This window comes from Vidua macroura, chromosome 2 (genome assembly GCF_024509145.1).
Source record: "Vidua macroura isolate BioBank_ID:100142 chromosome 2, ASM2450914v1, whole genome shotgun sequence".
Lineage (NCBI taxonomy): Eukaryota > Metazoa > Chordata > Aves > Passeriformes > Viduidae > Vidua > Vidua macroura.
In genome coordinates, this window is record NC_071572.1 from 79,670,232 (window position 1) to 79,689,498 (window position 19,267).

The following is a 19,267-nucleotide window of genomic DNA, read 5'->3' on the forward strand; positions in this document are numbered from 1 at the left end:
CATGATTGTTTTTAAACATGCACTCACTGCCTTGCAGCTTTATTAACATTTGCATCATAATCTCCATTTTGCATCACTTCCTTTCTGGTTGGAAGTGTAAATGACTTTTTTTTAAGCCAAGGAGAGTAATGCTGTCTCCTGAGAGAGCAGCTTTCTCTCTTTCTTTCTTTCTTTCTTTCTTTCTTTCTTTCTTCCTTTCTTTCTTTCTTTCTTTCTTTCTTTCTTTCTTTCTTTCTTTCTTTCTTTCTTTCTTTCTTTCTTTCTTTCTTTCTTTCTTTCTTTCTTTCTTTCTTTCTTTCTTTCTTTCTTTCTTTCTTTCTTTCTTTCTTTCTTTCTTTCTTTCTTTCTTTCTTTCTTTCTTTCTTTCTCTCTTTCTTTCTCTCTTTCTTTCTCTCTTTCTCTCTTTCTCTCTTTCTCTCTTTCTCTCTTTCTCTCTTTCTCTCTTTCTCTCTTTCTCTCTTTCTCTCTTTCTCTCTTTCTTTCTCTCTCTCTCTCTCTTCTTCCTTTCGCAACTTCCTTCCGCAACTTCCTTCCTTTCTTTCCTTCTTTCTTCTGCAACTTCCTTCCTTTCTTTCTTTCTCTTCTTTCTTTCTTTCTCTTCCTTCTTTTCTTTCTTACCTAATAAATTTGGCTGTAATGTTTGATTTTGATGCCCGAAAAATGAAAACATAGTTGGAAAATAGTAGTTGAAATTGTTTATATTTTCTTCTGAGGCTACAGCTGAGCAACTCAGCAAGAAAGTCCCTGGAATATCCAGATGATTTTTTTTCTGTATTCTGGTCTCTTTTGTGTTTCTGGCTTTTATGGGTCTCAGATGACATTGATGAACCATATGTCCAAAGAGAAGATGTAGCACTTTACATTCCCCTGCCCCCAGCAGAAAAGTAATTTCAGAGAATGCAGTGGTGGGCAGGGGTTTTCCAGGACATCTCAGCAGGAAGCTGTTTTGGAACAGATATAAGGAACTGTAGTTAGCAACATGATAGCCAAATTTTTTAAATTACATGTGCTGAAAACCTGCTTAGATATTCTCAATCAAAGGTATGGAAATCAGCCTGCCATCCCTCCATCACCAGATAGTAGCTACCACCACAGACTCTCCTCTGAGTTTAAATTGGCTGCCATTTTTCCAAGCCTTCAGTCCTTCAGAGAACTTTGTGATAGTATGAATGTACATATGCAGCAGTGTCTTGAAGCCATTTTAATCTCAGCGAGATCAATATCTCTGTTTTCATCAAGAATCAAGGACACACCTCTGCACATTCTTGCACTAGGCTGTGCAGAAAGTTTGTGTTACTATAATGTTCTAAGTGTCAATGATCCTTTTGGTTTTTATTAAATCAAGAATAGTTAAAATTAGAACTAACTATACTATTATAGTTTACTTTGAAAATTTGAATTTGCAGAGCTAAAAATTCATGCAGATAAAGGCAAATAAGATGAAAAAATTTACTGTTTAATTTCTATGAAAACCTCAACAAAAATCTGTCTCTGTACAAAAAAGTATCAGTGCTCATTTACAAGAAAATAATTCTCCTTGCCTGCTGTGTAATCCCAGCTGCCATCCAGCCATAGCATCTCTTGTGAACACACAGGCCATACTCAGTGGGAGTGCTGTGTGTGCTGCTTAGTTTGATCCTCAGCAGAGGCTGTACTGAAATCTGGCATCCCTATTGCTTCAGTGGAATGGAGAGGTAATGCACTGGGAGCCAGAATGTAGGGATTAATGAAAATAATAACTATAAAAATGGCTGTGGGCAGGAACAAAAGAAATGCATAAAACCAGTTGGATAAATACTTGAAGGCACAAATATATAATGCCACGCAGTGTAAGGGGAACAATAATTTTCACATTGTGTAAGGTGGTTTTGGACAATATTCTTCTTACCTAGTGGCACTGTACATCATTTTTATTCTATCTGGCATCAACTGGGAAATAACCTGAAACACTAGATATTTCTGAAAGAAAATGTCACAACAATAAGGAAGATGCTTGAAGTTTTTAACTCAAGGCCATTAGAAAGAAACACCAGATAACAACATGCTGTGTTAGTTGTGTATGGACTTGGGCCTTCTTCGTGGTCTAGGCTATTATCCAATTGTTAGTTACAAAAAGAGCCCTCTGAAGTGATCTGGGAGCAGGGTCTGAAACAAGAATTAACAATGACAATGAAATTAGACAGCTTTTAAATATGTTATGAATATTAGTAAAAGTTTTATGAATCATACTGTATTTTAGATTGACTTTTTCATCCACAAAACAAAATGCAGGCAAATTTTATTCACGTAAGTCCTTCTGGCGTAAGATGTCACATGCATCAAGCATAAGAATTGCTATAAGAACTCACTCAAATAAATTTATATTTGGCTCCATTACTACAACATGAAGGAGATGAGATAAAGTGACTTCATATTCTTGGGATTAATGGTTTCTCAAGAACTGATTCATAGGATGACAAAGAAAGAGCTCTGTAGAGGAAGATTGGTCCCTCTTTGTAACATTGTATAATTATTGTGACACAAACTTTAGTTTTTATTTTGTGATGTATTTTATTTTTGTATGGACCAAATAAAAGAGGAATCTGCTGTCAATAATGAACAATAGTCATAAGTCACAGCTATAACAAGCGTATTAATTGTCCACAGTTGTGAGGTGTTATTGTAAATATGTGCTATATATGTCCTCCAGGAAAGCTAAAACTGGCAACAGGAGGCTTGAGCAAAGGGCATAGGGAGACATTCTGTGGTACTCCTTTGTTTATAATTAACATTTTTATAGTTTGTTTACTCATATAAACCGGACATAACAGTGGTACCTGTCAAAACAAGTCAATCATTATATCAGTCAAAGCAATTTATATTCCCCATGTTCCTTTCCTCCCTGCAAGTGGAATTTGATTAATTAGAAGCCTGGATTGGGCCTCATTGTTCCTCATTGTTTCCATTGTTTGACAGTTTTAACAAACTAAATTTTTTGCTGCTGTGTTGTAGAAGTGGCTGGAAAAGGCAGGAGCTGCCCCAGATTGGGTTCCTCATTGCCATGTCCAGTTATTTGCAGGAGCATGGTTGATATGTCATATGCCACAGAGCAGCCAGGCTTGCAGTATCAGGGAAGGACCTCAGTGGGGCAGCTTGTTGGAGGTCCTTTCTGGTTTGCTGTTTTGCTGCATGAAACAGTTTCTTAAAATCTGAGTGCACACAATGCTCTGGAGCAAATCAGTTTGTTTCATACCTTTAGAAAATAAATGTGGCAAAAAGCAATGAATGTATAGGAAGGGGTAGTGGCATTTATTCATGAAATCTCTGAATAAGTTAACCATTTATGATCTTCCTTTCATGTATTTCATTCACTCTCTGTTTCACTAACATCCCACAGGGTGTACGTGCTGAGGGTCTGGCTCACTTGTATGTGACACAAAGGACATAGGACATCAAACCCTTACCACATCTCTTGGTATTTTCTTGATTGGCAACCATGAACTGACCGATTTTTTTTACCAATTATTTATACCCTCTAGGAGTCTACTGTTGTTATGGGTGGTCCTTTATATTGAATATCTTTCTTCAGTCTCAAAGCCACAAGGTGGCTGCTCATCTGCTGATTTTTTTCATTTAGTAAACACACATTTTTACTGATATGATCTGGTTCCCTATTGGGCTTACAGGCAAGAGAATGGCAGATGTCACATGCTGCAGTCTTGCTGCCAGCATCCCACTGTCAAGGTACAGGGTCTTCTGCTGGCAAGACACCTGTTCAATGGTCTTACAGAGCCCAGACATTCTGTCCAGGCTTGACAGAAATGACTCATTTTGATTTTTATTGCTTGGAATGCTCTGTACTGTCAGTACACATGATTTCTCTAAACTTTGGTCTTTCTTCTTAGGCTTAGATTCCTACTCCCATTCACATTTCATTTGTTAATATGATAATATTTCTGTTGAAAGTCCTATGCCTGTTGTGGTTTCACAAAGTCTATGCTTGCAGGTCAGTTATGAGGTAAGGTGCACTGTGGCATAGCTAGGAATTACCTGTTTTATGTCTCTAAAGTTAACTGTTTTGGTTAACTACCCAAAAATCAAACACTTCTTAACTATATTTTAAGGTTATGACTTGAATGCTGCTTTCTTTGGCTTCCCCTTATTGGGAGCCATGAAACTCTTGTTTTATTTGTGTTTTAAAAGCCTCACTTTCTTTGCTGATTTAAAATAAGCTTGGTTCTCTGTGTAGGATAGTAGCAAAATGTGACATCCATTTACCCGCTGTGTCTTTAACAGAGGTTTTATTATTTTTAATTATTATTATTTATTTTTATTAGTCCAACTTGCTGGACTAATTATATGGAGAGCCTCCAAGCCTACTTTTACTAGAAAAATAATTAGACTATATTGTTTTACTAATATAGTGATATATTTAAAACATGTATCTGGTGTGGCAAATAATGCAAAATAGATGTAAATAGCCAAATATTTTAACATGTTCTTGCTAATAATCCCAGGAAAAAATATGACTAAATATCTTCGACTTATTAATAGTAGCATTTTTTTCTGCAGTTTCCAATTTTGATTGAATAGCTTTTGTCCCTGTCCCTTTTCCTCTTTCTGATACCAGAAACTTCTGCTTTTTCATGAGATTATTGCACATTATTATTCACAGGATCAGTGATCAGCATTTGTGGAACCCAAAGGTGGGTGAATTTTGCATACACAATTCCAGTGGAATGGAAGGAAATTAGGTTTGACTCAACTTTCCTAGTTTACACATAGAGTCACATACACATCTTATAAGGGCCTATCCTCTTCAGTGATTTTGAACAAAGCTGAGTTTGACTTGCATGTGCACCAGTATTAAATCCAGTTCTCAGCTTTTTCCCTCTTAAAGTAGTCTCTTCTTCACTGAACCATAGAAACATGAATGGTTTGGATTGGAAGGGAACTTTAAGTTCCAAACCTGTTACTCATTAGCATTAGATCAGGTTGCTCAAGGCCCCATTCAACCTGGCTTTGAACATTTCCAGGGGTGGGGCATCCACAACTTTTCAGGGCATCCTGTTGCCAGTGCCTCACCACCATCATCAGAAAACATTTCTTCCTCAACTCCATTCTGAATTTATCCTCCATCTAATTCCTATTGTGAGGAATTTAAGTACTCTCTCCAAGATCAGCTGTTTCTGTGAAGCAGATTGCACATCAGCCAAAGAGGAAGTGATCAACTCCTGAACGGTGTTCTGATGGAAATGTTTTCATAACCAAAGGAATCAACAAGAAAAAGGTTCTGCAACCAAATACGCTGTTTTATTGATGGGGGGGAGGAAGCTGTAATTCAATGGAACAATGTAAAATACCATTTAGAAAACATACCTTGTTCCATTGCTTGAATGATTCTCTGCTTTTAAAACAGAGTAAGAATCTGATATAACACAAACCTGATGTAGTGAGTGACCAGAGATGCACACCAGAGTTGAGCAAACCTTTCCGAAGTGTTCAAACAGAAACCTTCAGTCTAAATTAACTCAGATAGTGAACTTGCATAGCACTGATCTTCCCACTCACCTTTTCCCACATCCAGACCCCAGCCTTTCAAACTTTCAAAAGCCAAAAGTATGATTCACCTCATCTCTTTCAGATGTCTTTTTGAGATGAGATGAATCATACTTTAAAAGCTCTTAATGAATTTTCATTTATCATACAGGTAGTATAAATGATAAACATAGTTGTCGGATGTCATTTGCCCATATGAATCCTACCCAAAAGTTTTTGTGTAGTATACTTTACATGTGCCCTAGCAATTAGCAAAAGTAATTTAAATAAAATTAAATGGGGCATTGTTCCATTCCCTGTTCTTTCCAAGAAGAAATCTTTTAAAGAAGGCAAGTATGATTAAGCAATGAAATTAAATCATTATTGATTGACATGGAAAATTTTTCTCTCCCTCAGTTTTCTTTTCTACCCACTCTTCTTTTGCTCCCCACAGTGTTACCCCATCTTCTGCTCTTCTAAACCTTTCTGTAATCACTGCTGGTTATTTGGATGGTTGCCCAAAGTCAGACCTTGCTTACGAATGCAATGTAGCCCCCACATTGTATCACATCTAAATTTTATGTAGACTGTAGTAGGAAAAGTTACTTCTTCCATACTTTTAAGCTTTGCTTTTGTAATGGGAGCAGGCTGTGTTGGTGCTGTTTTGTTTTACAGTTTCATGCATCCATTGTGCTACAACCATGCAAACAGCAAGCAAGACCCCACTCAGCACTGCTGAAAATGCAGGTGATTTTCTTGGCTATGATTTGCTGTGTTGCAGCAGGACCAGGCTGAATTAGGACCCACTTTGTGCAGCTGTGTGTGCAGAAATGGCCTTGCTTTTTACACGTGTACAGTGTCAATAAAGGGAAGAGGAGGGGATGGAAGTGCACCGCAACCTAATCCTCCCACGGTCATGCCCTAAGTGAGCAGTGGGGCTGAAGAAAGCCCTCTGGCTGAGATCTAGCCCACTCATTTACTCCCACCAGCATTCTGGAATATTCTCAGATCCTTACTGGTAGAAGCCTATACAGATGGGATTTAGATAAAATTGATTATAATTATGTCACCAAGAAATATTACTCAATCATTGTTCCTTGTCCGTAACTAGAGTTTTAAAGAAAATTTTCATTCTTAATGTTTTGTTAGAATATCTTCTCTCTTCTTTAGCAGTCCCAGGAAAAAGTTGTTCCCTGCTGAAAAAATCAGAATCTTTTTATCCATGGAGTGACAGTAGCACATAAATAGTAAGAGTGATTGTGAGCTTTAGCTGAAAATTCAATAAAACTTTCTTTTAATTACCCCATACTTCTGAATTAACTTCATGTGTATTGTTAATAGTCGATTAATTAAGTAGTATTTCAATTGGAGATATAAATTTAAAGGTTTCTTTTTGTAATTTACTGGTGTGGCACGTTTCATTAAGTAGTCCATTATGGTATCTGACCTCACATCTTTTTGAAGCTAAAATAATGATCAAATGAAAATAATGTGGTAAAAAAAATTTAAAATATTTAATTCACTCAAAACCTCCCCTTATCTCTGTACCCATACAGCTGCTAAAAATGTTGCATGCATTAAATATACACTGCTCAGGTTACAGCAATTATCAACATGTTTCTTTTAGGAATGAGTGAACAGCAAAAATTGCATAGATAAAACCAGTGATTACTCTCTAAATAGATATAACTGTTTTTCTGTACATCTAAAAGAGAAATCCCTAGTTGGAGCAATAATCTAACCAGGTTATTGTCAGAAACAGCTTCTCTGTTCAGATAGAAGTTCCCATTAGGTACATAATCTCTGAAAAATATCTGTATGAAGTTAATTTCTGTGGAAATCAAGCACAGCCACTTCTGTCTTTCCTTTGATTGAGAGATAAAAATGTTCCTAAAAATTAAAGCAATGATTTGCTTGTGTATGCAATGTGTCAGAGGATAAGAAATATAGAAAAAGGGGAAAAGTGTCTTTTTTTCTTCCCCCAACATCTATTTATTTTGCCTTCCTTTTCTTGAATCATATCAGCATGAATTACGGACATCATTCCAAAGTTTGGGTCTTTGAGTGTTTATCTAGGAATTTCACAGGTCAGTGAATACAAGTTATATATTTACAAAGGACTATTGCTTTCTTACTTTATGTGTTCATAGGCACAGATTTGTGTCCTAAGAAAAAAACCCACACTTTAAATCAAACATCTACACCTTTTCTCTTTTATTTTCACTGATCCTTCACTGTGGTACAACATGAACTTGCAAAACCTGTGCTAGACCTCTTCTAGTATTTTTCAAATTATATGGACAATCAGACCATCTTTCATTTTGTTCTGATAGATGGTGATGTATTTTATAGCAATATTTAACAAAATAAACTCCAAGTTTCAGTGTTTTAATGCTGATCCTGGAAAGCTGAGCCATAACTTCTTGATGTAGGCTGCACTGGACCCCAGTGAAGAGGGTGTATAGAATCATCACTGCTTCAATTATTTTTGTCTCTACCTTTCTGTAATTGTAAATGGCAAAGAATTTTCTTGCTTTAGTTCTGCCCCTGACCTTTCAGGGAAAGTGAAAGAGTATGTTATTTGTATTTCTATAAAAAATACTCAAAGTTTACATTGTATATACTACTCTTCCACTTCTGTTTAATGTAATATATTGTATTGCTAATGTTTTGTTTACAATATCTTTTCCAGGTCTAGGATTCAGTATTGCAGGAGGGGTGGGAAACCAACACATCCCTGGGGACAACAGCATTTATGTCACTAAGATTATTGATGGGGGAGCTGCACAAAAAGACGGGAGATTGCAGGTTGGAGATAGACTTCTTATGGTAAGTATGACAAATTTAAATGCCATTTATTTAGCTGAAAATTGTTTCATATAAGGACTTTAATTTACCATATATCTTTCTGGAGGTAACCAAAACAACTGCTATAATAATTGTATTTCCATCATCTTCATTTTTCCAGTTTTTTAAATATTTTTCTGAGATTGAAGTAAAAAAAAACATTCCTCTGGAAAACTAACATTTTTTGAAGGCAGTCCATTATATTACTTTGACACACCTTTTACGGAGAAGAGAATAAATGTATTATGCACATAAGCAACAAGTCGAAATGGATCCTAAAACTTAAAAGATTTTAGACAAACTGTTTGTTAAGGTAGTACTGATTCTAATGTTTGTTGTAGACAAATTGAAAGCTGTCAAGACATGCCAGTAAATGACTTGCATGTAGCAACTGCCAGTGCACTACTACTTACATTTCAGTACCTGTAGGAATGCTTTATGTATATGTTCCAAAAAGATGTTAAAAAACACCCCAAACATTTTCTAAATTTTCCCTAGTGCTGATTCATCGTTTCTTATCAATAATGTTTTCCCACTCACAGAGTTTGTTTAATTCGACATTGAGGGGAAATCCTGACCCTGGTGAATCAGTACAAGTTAATCTATGTCAAGTTGTATTCATGTCAATGCATTTGCATAGACTTCAGGAGGTAGAGAAATATTTCTTTAATAAGTGCAATGAAAAAAAAACTCTTGTACTGTATTAGCATTGTTTTGTGTGTGATATTTAAGCAGTAAAAAATTACCTTAACCTTTTTTGCTGCCTGTGAAGCTGGGCCTAATTGAGGTTTTCTTTATTTGGCTAGGGACACTGTGTTCCAGTCACATATGAAGATTACCATTAATTTTATACAGAGTACTAAACAGAACTGGAAAGGCACTTGGTTGGTGGGTTGGCTGGGTTGGTGACTCTGTCTTTTTTTATTAACCCAAATGGATAGATAAAACAGCTTAAGGATCAACTGGTGTTAGCAAAACCAGTGCAAAATGAAAATAGAACTCAACATTTATTTGGCATTTTGTCTTTGCTTAATGTCAGCATAGTGAAATTCAAGTCACTGTTGGATGATGAAGTTTTGGCTTATTTTGGTGCAGAAATGTATATTTTTATTTGCCAAATTTGCACTTTAGTTATTTTGCAACTTGTTGCAAATCTGCTTCCGTTCGGCTGTTTTTGTTGCTTTTTACCCTGATGAGAATTCCTTGCAGTTTTTGTGTTATCTGCAATTTTTTGTTACTTTACTCTTATTTCTTTCCAATTCACATGAGGTAGTAAATATCTTATATAAAAGGAAATCAAATAGAGGTAAATGTCCCACATTCACCCTCTCCAGTGTAATTTCATTAGAATTAATTTAAATAGAAATATTTTCTATACCACTGTGTATAAATTCATTCTTTTTAGATTTTTATGGGACAAGTCTATTAAGCATCTCAGCCTTCAACCTGTGATTCACTACAGTCAGATATAGATGTTTCTTCATTGTGACAATTTTATACTTCTGAAAATTAGCAGAGGTCATTTGCATTACATTTGATGTCTTTGGTCTTGCCTTTCAGTCTGGACTGTTTCTTTACTAAGTGTTGTCTCCTTTTATCACTGCACGTAAATTGAGCAAAAAAAGAAATCATTCCAAGTATTGCTCTCCTCTAGTTATGTACTTCCAGGCAAGCTTTTCAATGTTACATAAGAAAATACTAGTCAGCTTACCCTTTGTATACCATAATCATTACATATTTAGAGATTTGTTTACAAGATCAAAATCTGTTTCTAAAATTCATGCAGATTGCAGCCATGTTTCTTGATTCTCTCCAAGTAGACAACCTGATTTCTTTATAACTTCTGTACCTTCAGTATTTTTCTATCCTAATCTGTGAATTATCTGTCAACTCCTGGCATTAACTTCATGTTCCGTTACGAATAGTGAGTGAAAAAATTAATTACTTTCTTTTGGCAGTGTTTCAACAGAGTATTACCCTTGTCATCTATACAGTCCTACTTCTGCTTCACTGATTTCTTATTGATTATACATTTGAACCATTCCTCGTTTTTGTTTTGTCCTTCTCAGTAGTGCATCCTTTCTTGATCTTCGTTTTTTTCCATCATTCTCTACAGAATTTAAAAGAATTTGTTATCCTTCTGGAATTCTCAGCAGCTCCTGGGGAGCTTTTTTAATTTTTGTATCTGTGCTTTGATAATTTTGTGTGAAATGCTTTCAGATCCCAAAGAAAGTGCAAATCAACTTAATATAAATTTAAGAGGTGATGAAAGTGTAGAAGCAAAATAAAAACAATATTGAAATGTAAGACAAGAATGGGCCACTTGAGCATTTTGCAGCTTGATGACCCTACTGTTATTAAATGCAGGTTGCATATAGTGTGTTAAGCATTTCTGAAGATGCATTATCTAAATAATACATTGTGATTATTGTGAAATCTGTACAAGGGCATGTTATGCAGTTATGTTTTTGTGGCACTAAGCCTGCACTTAAGACTTACTAACCTGAGCACTTGCACAGGACAATGCTCCATTTTACAGTAATCCCGAGGTACCTGTTTGGAAAATTACTGGTGAAAGCATGAGTGTTTAAACCAAAAACTGAATGTTTTTTCTAGGTATATATAAAAGGAAGAAATCAGAGCTCTTCTCTGAAGACTTACAGCTAGGAGAAAAAGACTCCCTCACTGTGCTCTGGTGGTAATGCCTCCTTCTGCTGGTGGTGATGCCAGCAATGAGAATCCCACTGCAGCGGGAATCTCAGCTTCTGTTTGCAGTGGAAAGGAGCAAAAGTAAAGCATGTACAGAGCATCACAGACCACCATGGTAATTCAGGGTCAGCTATAGGGCCAGACAAGGTTGCTCAGGGATTTATCCAGTTGCATCTCAAAAATCTCCAAGGATGGAAGTTGCAGAGCCTTTCTAGGAAACCTGTTCCACAGCTCAGCTGTCCTCCTGAGGAAAATAATTCTGATAACCTGTTTGGCTCTCTCTTGTTTCAACATCTGCCTGCTGTCACTCATCCTGTTACCATATGTGAGTCTGAAAAGCTTAGCTTTGCCTTGATGATCTTCCTATAAGTACAGGGGGTCTGTTATTAGTTGTCTTCAGAGGAACCCCTTCTCCAGGCTAAAAAGTGCTGGGATCACCCATTTTCTCCTCAGCAGGTCAGTGCTCCATCCCCAGCCATCCCAGTAGCACAGCTTTCAACTTGCCTCCTTTTGTTGTCTTTCCTGTAGTGCAGGAACCAAAAGTGAACAGAGTTTCCAGGTACAGGCAAGAGTGTGAGCTATTGGGGAATAATCTTTTGCTCATTCTCCAGCCTCTGCTCCTGCTCATCCACCCCAGGATGCTGTTGACCTCTTTGCTGCCAGGACACACAGCTGGCTCATGCCCAGCTTGCCATCCATCACGGGCCCCAAGCACTTTTCCATAGAGATGCTGAGAGGCTGTCAGTGCCCAGGCCGTGCTATTGATGGGAGTTAGCCTGTGCCAGGGGCAGGATTTACGGTTTCTTCCTGCTGAACATCATAAAGTCTTCTTCAGGCCTTTCCTCCAGTCTGTGGCAGCCCTGCCTTCGAGTATCTCACAGTGAAATGAAGTGTCACTTCCAAACATGATGCACGTCTCACCTCTTCAAGGTCACTGCTCATAATTATAGAGAAAAGCTGAAAAATGGTTTCAGTTATTACAGCTCAAATAATTACTTTTTTTTAATCTCATACCATCGTCTTACTTTGGACAAGTATGTTATCTACAGAATGAATAAATGAGAAATCAGTATAAAACTGGTACTGGTTTTTTACTAGTACATAACAACACTAGTAGATAGAAGCAAGGCATTTTTCAGGGAAAATGCTAAAACCATTAGAGTTTAAATGAAAATGTAAATTATTATTAATCTCTTATAACTATTAGCTTTTCTAAAATACATCTCATATGCCAAAATAACCATGCAGCTTTGGTCCGTATCCTGTTGCTTCTTGGCCAATGAAGTCACAGAGATCAGTGATTACATATAACAAAAATATGATTTGATTCTGTTTTCTTGATGAAAACAGGAGGAAGAAACAGGAGTGACTTTCCTTTTCAGAAATTTATGCTTCCTTTCTGAAAAAAAAAAAAAAAAGTGTTATTTTCTAGTGATTTCATAGGACTGCAGTGGGTTTGTGACTGTGCAATTGTTGATGTGTTCCTTATTGGGTCCCCTACCAGAATCTGTTTCTTTCAGATTGTGTATGAATGCAGGATCATATTTGTATTAAAGTGCATAAAATCAGAGCATGTAATTCAAGATGCATCTAGATTAGCATTTGGTTCTGATCAGAGGTGTTCTTTGAAAGTGATTTTGATTGTCTTTATGGGATTGTCATTTAGAAAACAGCCTAGCACTTGTGCAACTAACTCACGAGTCCATGGGATTATAAGTATGTAGTTAATACAAACAGCTTTGTATCCTTTGTACAAACAATTACTCTTCAGCACTGGAAAGCATTTTACTTTTTGCAGCCTTTTAAGTGAGTGAGTTTTGAAAAAGGTCATCAGCATTCTGGATTTACAGCTGGCAGGTTGCAGGTGTTTACTGGCAAATGTTCACCCAGGAAAATCCACTGTCTGAATGAAAAGTTGAATATTACAGAAAAGCAAACATTACCACTGGTAAGGTAAAGATCACCCCTTTGTCTCATTCACTCAGTGAATCAAATCTTTCTTAGGCTAAATCAATAAAGGAAATGAACAAATCCCCTTTAAAAAAGGAAAATTAAATAAGACAGACTTATGCCTCTGGAGCTCTTATTCTCATATCAGCTTATATTGTTCTGAATGAAATTATTCTTTAGAGCACTTGTACAGTCACTTTGGGTATTTTAAGCTTTTCTAGCTGCTTTTTGGGGCTTTTGATTTTCAGTATGAATCTAGGAAAACTTCCAAATAAAACATTCTTGCTTAGGTTTATACTTCATTACCCTGATTATGCTGTTTAGGAAAAAAATCACCCCAGTCTTTTTATATCTCTTTGGTATAATTTCTTATTGATTTCTCCCATCACTCAAATAGCTTTGATTGGACTTTTATCTTTAATTTCCTTTTCTACTGCTCAGAATTTTATTTATTTTTCTTATTCGTTTCTCATGTTACCAGTATGTCTTATATCACATACTTTCTATTTAAAGAAAAAGCTTTCCTATTTTTTTTTTCTTCAGATGCTGTTTGCATTTTTAAATTTTCACTGCATGGAACTTTTCCCATTAGAAAAGCTCCATTTATTCAATGTGTTTTTTCTTTCTGACTCCTATCCTTTGGCTCCTGTCACAGCATTTTTTGTCTCAAATATACAACTTTGTGATTAAACTGACCACTCAGATAAATACCTTTTTTAGCATTTGCCTTAAGGGTTTTTTTTTCCCTTAATTAATTGCTATTTAAATTGGCTTCTTAGATCCAGAAAGTTGGCATGCAGTACCCATTCTACCCACTCAGAATTAAGTCAGCCATTCTGCACAAAAATTCAGCCTCTCAGAGGATTGCATGCTATATACACTTTGATTTCTTACTTTGTGTGCATCTCCCGCTCTTTATCTTCTTTACCTCTCCTCAAACCTTTTTTTTGCAAGCTATATGTAAAAGTATATAAGGTTATCTCTACAAGAGGAAGTAAAGCTTTGCTATGATACATTTTTGGGCCAAACCAACAAAAAAAACAGATTTAGTAATTTCAATTCTGTCAAGATAGACATCTTTTATGGAAGAAATGGCTTCAGGAATAGTCTCTTGTACAGTGTTTTAAGGAAAGATGTCCAGAGATTCCCCTATGAAAAAAATTACATACTACAGTCATCTTAAAATAATATCAAGGGGCCTGAACAATATAATTCCTCTAAGTATCCAAGTTTTTTGTGTATCAGAATACCTATAGATGTCTTTATTTGTGATCATTGTTTTATGGTCAAAAAGTAGAAAAAATATTGATAGATGCACATAGTATTATTAATAGGAATTGTAGATCCAAAGCAAGGACTGCCTTCTGAAGGAAGTCTGGAAGTGCAAGTCTAAGCTGATGTTGGCAAATGACGGAGGAAGGTGATGTCATCTCCTTCTTAAAGAGCTCCCACTTAAAAAAGACCTTATGGCACCACTGAGGATCTTAATTTTTGTGAATGAATCAACAAGCTTGTTTGTTTGTTTGTTTTTTCTTGGCATACATTGAGTCTTTCTTTATTTCTTTGTTTACTGAGAACTGAGCAGTCCAGGACAAAATGATTTTACATAAACTTTGCCATGAACTCCAGGATCTTTATGTGTATAAAGATAAACATAATTTTGAACTGCATAGACAGTAGTTTAGAATTGCTTAAACTCCTTAAGTCCTAACTTCTAGATTTCAGTAATTTATACAGTGTTGGTAAAACACCTGTCCCATAATGTTATTGTCAGAGAGACAACACAGGACCTGCTGTATCAAATGTGTTTTGTATGTATAATACTTTACTTTCTGTTTCTAAAATGGCTCTTTGTCTTCTTTACTGCACAACTGTGACATCCAAGTATCTTGTGATAGATTTTTGTCAGCTAAATTACAGAAACAAACCTCAAAAAAACCCAAAATCCAACACCTTTGGAAAAGAAATTGTATCATGTCAATTTGTTTGATAATTGTTTTTATTCACTTCTAAAAAGACCAAAAAGTCAAAATCCAGACAGTTCTAAGATATTTCATTTTGTATCCTTTCTTTGACTGAGAACATTTTTTTAAAGCAGCTGTATAGTGGGTGAGGTTATATCAGATTTTCACTACTTCAAAAAAACTTAGAATGAAACACAAGGTAGATACAATGTACAGACAACATGGGAAGGAGAAGAGGTAAAAGATAACCTTGTGGTCATCTTTCTAAAATGTGTGAATCTGAAGTGTCTGGCAGTTTTGAAATATATAAACAAGAAAGGCATAATTTCAATCACTTCTTCCTGCCAGCCTATTAATTTAAGGCATTTATTTATTAAAGGTATATGTGAGTGATTACTCTTCATAACAAGGAAAGATACAGAAATTTATAGAAGTTAGGTATAAGATTTTTATTTAAATAGAGGATCTGTCAAAATACAGCATACCCTGTTAGCTGCTCCCTTCTGAGTCTTAGGATCTATCACTGCTCTTCATGTCAAATTATCATAATATACCTGCCATTGTCTCTTTTAATTACCCTTGAAGCCAAGCCTGAGAATTATACAAGGAAAAAAGTTTAGATTCAGCAATACTGTCCAATAAAAATATTTTTTTCTTGGTGCTGATGAAATCATCTGGATATGAAGAGTCCTCCAGTGATTCATAACAGCTGGATTTCTTTCCATTTGCTAAACCCTTTGGCAGTTGCTTATTGTCACGTTCAGGTTTCTGATAATTTGTTGATACTAAATTCCCTGGAATGAATTTTTTTTTTCCTATGATTCACAACATGCACTGGGAAATGTAGGTCAGTGGAACAGGCTCCCCAGGGAAGTGGTCACAGCATCAAGCCTGCCAGAATTCAAGGAGAGGCTGGACGATGCTTTTAGTCACATGGTTCAGTTTCAGGCAGTACTGCGAGGAGCAGGGAGTTGACCTCAATGATCCTTATGGGTCCCTTCCAACTCAAGGCGTTCTGTGATTCTGTTGTTTCTCTTATCTTATGCCACATGCCTGAAACCTGGATCTACACCCTTTGCTTTTTTCCCCCTATCCTATAATTTCTCCATTAAGGAGGTTTATATGTTTTGTGGCAGGGAACATTCACGGTTCTGTTTATAGGAGGACAACCTACTGTGGACATTCTGTGAATACGGTGGATTTATATGTGAATAAATTTTATATGCCTCTACAATAAACCACTTCACATACTTTCTTTTGATTTTCTTTCTGTGGGAGTAAAGCATAAACAGGCAAAGCTTTCTGCCACCATTTCCTTTCCTGCTTTATCTGTTGTTTTCTACTTCTATCCTTAAGTGTTTTTTCTTCTAAAAAAAGCATAGAACTAGTCCTACATTCTCTTACTTTTTCAATGTCTTTTTCCTGCACTTCCAGAGAACTGACTAACGTTCACGATGAAAAATATCTTTTTTTCATCCTGAACTTCCCTTTACAATTCATGCACCTTATAGGTACTCTATATGGCATTTTTTACCTCTCCTTATTTCAATGTTCAATGTATCAGTGATGGAAAGATTTGGGTGTGTTGGGTCTGAGGTAATTTCTTAGGTCTCAGCTATGGAGGTTAAGAGATGAATTAGGAAGTTCATTTTTGTTAGGTGAATTAAGGTAGATAGTTTCTGTAACTGATGTGGTGCTATTAATTTATTATTAAATAAAATTTTATATTGGTGATTCTACCAGTAGCAGAACATCACAAAGGACTTTTCTATTGTCAAAACCAAGTGCCTTCTTGACCCATTTTGATTCTGTGTTTCAATATTGCTACATCAGTCTTTGAACATGCATGTGCTAAGAAAACTGTGTTTTCTACCCTGCAGCAGTATTGCTTCTATAATCTTTAGTGCTCTTCGTTTACAGCAATGTTCCAAACATTTTGAAAACTGCAAGGATGTATCATTTTTGTGTCTATTTCTGCATTTCAACTCACCTTTCTGATTTCTCCTCTAAGGTAAATAATTACAGTTTAGAAGAAGTTACCCATGAAGAAGCAGTAGCAATACTGAAGAACACATCAGATGTAGTGTATCTGAAAGTTGGAAAGCCCACCACCATTTACATGACAGATCCTTATGGCCCACCAGATATTACTCACTGTAAGTGACTTCTGCAACTTATTTTACAAATGATATTTCAGTTTGTCAGATGATTGTATTTTTTCATAGCTTGTTCAAAGTACCCCATTAAAGTTTATGAAACAGCTTGGAAGGCTACAAAAATGAAATGTTTATTGCCACCTAAGAATGCTACACTCAAGAAATATTGCAAATAATTTAACTCTGCTAAAGTATTTTTGCAGCAAAAGTAGCAATGTAGAAGATATATGGCTGTGCTGGTTCCAATTAGCCATTGTCCAAGTGATCAGACTGAACTGTAACTCTTGTGAAGATTACAGCAATAAGTACATGCAAATGCATCTTGTAATATGATTAGATTTGTAGCCTGGAGTCCTCTGTCCACTGAAAAATTGGAACAAGCAGCAAACCATCTTGTACAAACTTAGTAGAAGCCTGAGGCTTCTCATATTTGAATAAAATATTTTACTGGAACGTAAAAATCGCTGCTCTACTTAAAAAACTTTACCTATTTTCTGTGGATATCCAATTCATGAAGTCACAGAATGGTTTGGGTTGAAAGGTACCTTAAAGACCGTCTAGTTAAAGTCCCCCTGCCATGGGCAGGGACACCTTCCACTAGACCAGGTTGCTCAGAGCCATATCCAGCCTGGCCTTGAGCACTTCCAGGGATGGCATATCCATGGCTCTGTGTTCCAGTGCTTTATTACTCCTATAGTGAAGAATTCATAAATCATTGGTCCACTTTGCTTTATTCTCAGTTCTATCCATTAGCTTTATATATGTTCATCAGGATTTTTTTTCCAGAGGGCCAAGCCCTTATTTGTCCTTGCATTTGGCCTTGCATTTGTCCTGTTGTAGGAAAATTTGTTTAAATAATATGGTAAAACTCAGTGAAGTATCTCATAGGAAGGGAAGATGTCCTCATTTAAAAACCAACTGATTTCAATCAGGCTGTCATATCCATGCACTCAAAAGCATCTAGGCTCATGTCCAGCACTCATATAGAAAGATGTGCATCCAGGTGCATCCCCAGGACCCCCTGAGCCCCCTGAGGTGACCATGTGCAAGGGTTGATGGCTGGCTGTGGAGTCCTTATCATATATATACATACATACATACATATGTATATATATATATATATAATGTTGACAATCTCCTTGCTGGAGTGCTTTAGTGCTTTTTGGAGTCTTAAGGAGATGACAGCAATAAAGATCTTATGTCTCTGCCATCTGTCCCTGCTATTCATGTCTTTAGGATTTACTCAGATCTCTGCTGGCTCCCTGTCTGTGTGTGCTAGGCTCCAAACTAGTCTTTATCTACCACCACCATCTCTTAGTGGCTTGAATATTTCTTTTAGTTTGGGTGTAGGCTGTCATGGCAAGTTGCGCATAATTATATTGAGTATTGATGACTTGCTGATCAATCTAGCTTTATCAATACATGCCATTCCTGTACCTGCCACTCCTCCTGGTGTGTATACCCAGGCATTTCCATTCCCTTGGCATTCACAACAATCTTAACATTTCAACTGCACTCTTTATACCACTGGTGCCCATTAGTCTAAACCGTTCATTACTGAAAACTCCCTTTCTTCATTAGCTGTTCATTAAAAACTGTCTGCCTTGGGTTCAGCTACCAACAGGGACTAGCTGCACCATCTAACAATTGGATGGAAATATAATTTTGGACAAGAGCTTCAGCAGTCGATCCATACCCATCTTGATTTCCTACTAATAATTCTGTGGGCACTTAAGGCAAACTAAGGGTGGGGAAATTTACTGAGGGCAGTAAATGGTAAGGATTTAAATTTTTCTGCACTTTTGCAGTGTTGCTATTGTGGACTGACAAAGTTGAGGGAAAAGCTCAATATCCCAAATCCTCCTTATTCAGTCTGCTCCATGAAAACAGAAGGGAAGGTTTTGTAACATGCATGTTGGTGGTATGCTCAGCCATGCTGAGGATGCCCATTTAGTTAGCAAATGTTAGAACAGATGGCAATCATGTTGCTCAGTAGCAGCCTGGTCTGGATCTTAGCAAAGGCCAGGAAGGAAAAATGCTAAATGTCCCTATCCCATCTCCAGCTTTATAATACTTTCAAAATAATCATTTTGCAGTTCTAAAGCAGTGTGGTTTATTATGTCA

The 19,267-nt window shown here is 36.5% G+C and overlaps 1 protein-coding gene across 1 annotated transcript in view; it reads left to right on the top strand.

Moving 5' to 3' along the window:
* Positions 1–19,267, top strand: part of DLG2 (discs large MAGUK scaffold protein 2) — a 985,470-nt gene that overhangs the window by 701,566 nt on the left and 264,637 nt on the right. The window contains exons 13-14 of the mRNA XM_053971598.1: positions 8,210–8,346; positions 16,999–17,143. Of these exons, the coding sequence (XP_053827573.1) occupies positions 8,210–8,346; positions 16,999–17,143 (282 nt within the window). The remainder of the gene's footprint in view (positions 1–8,209; positions 8,347–16,998; positions 17,144–19,267) is intronic.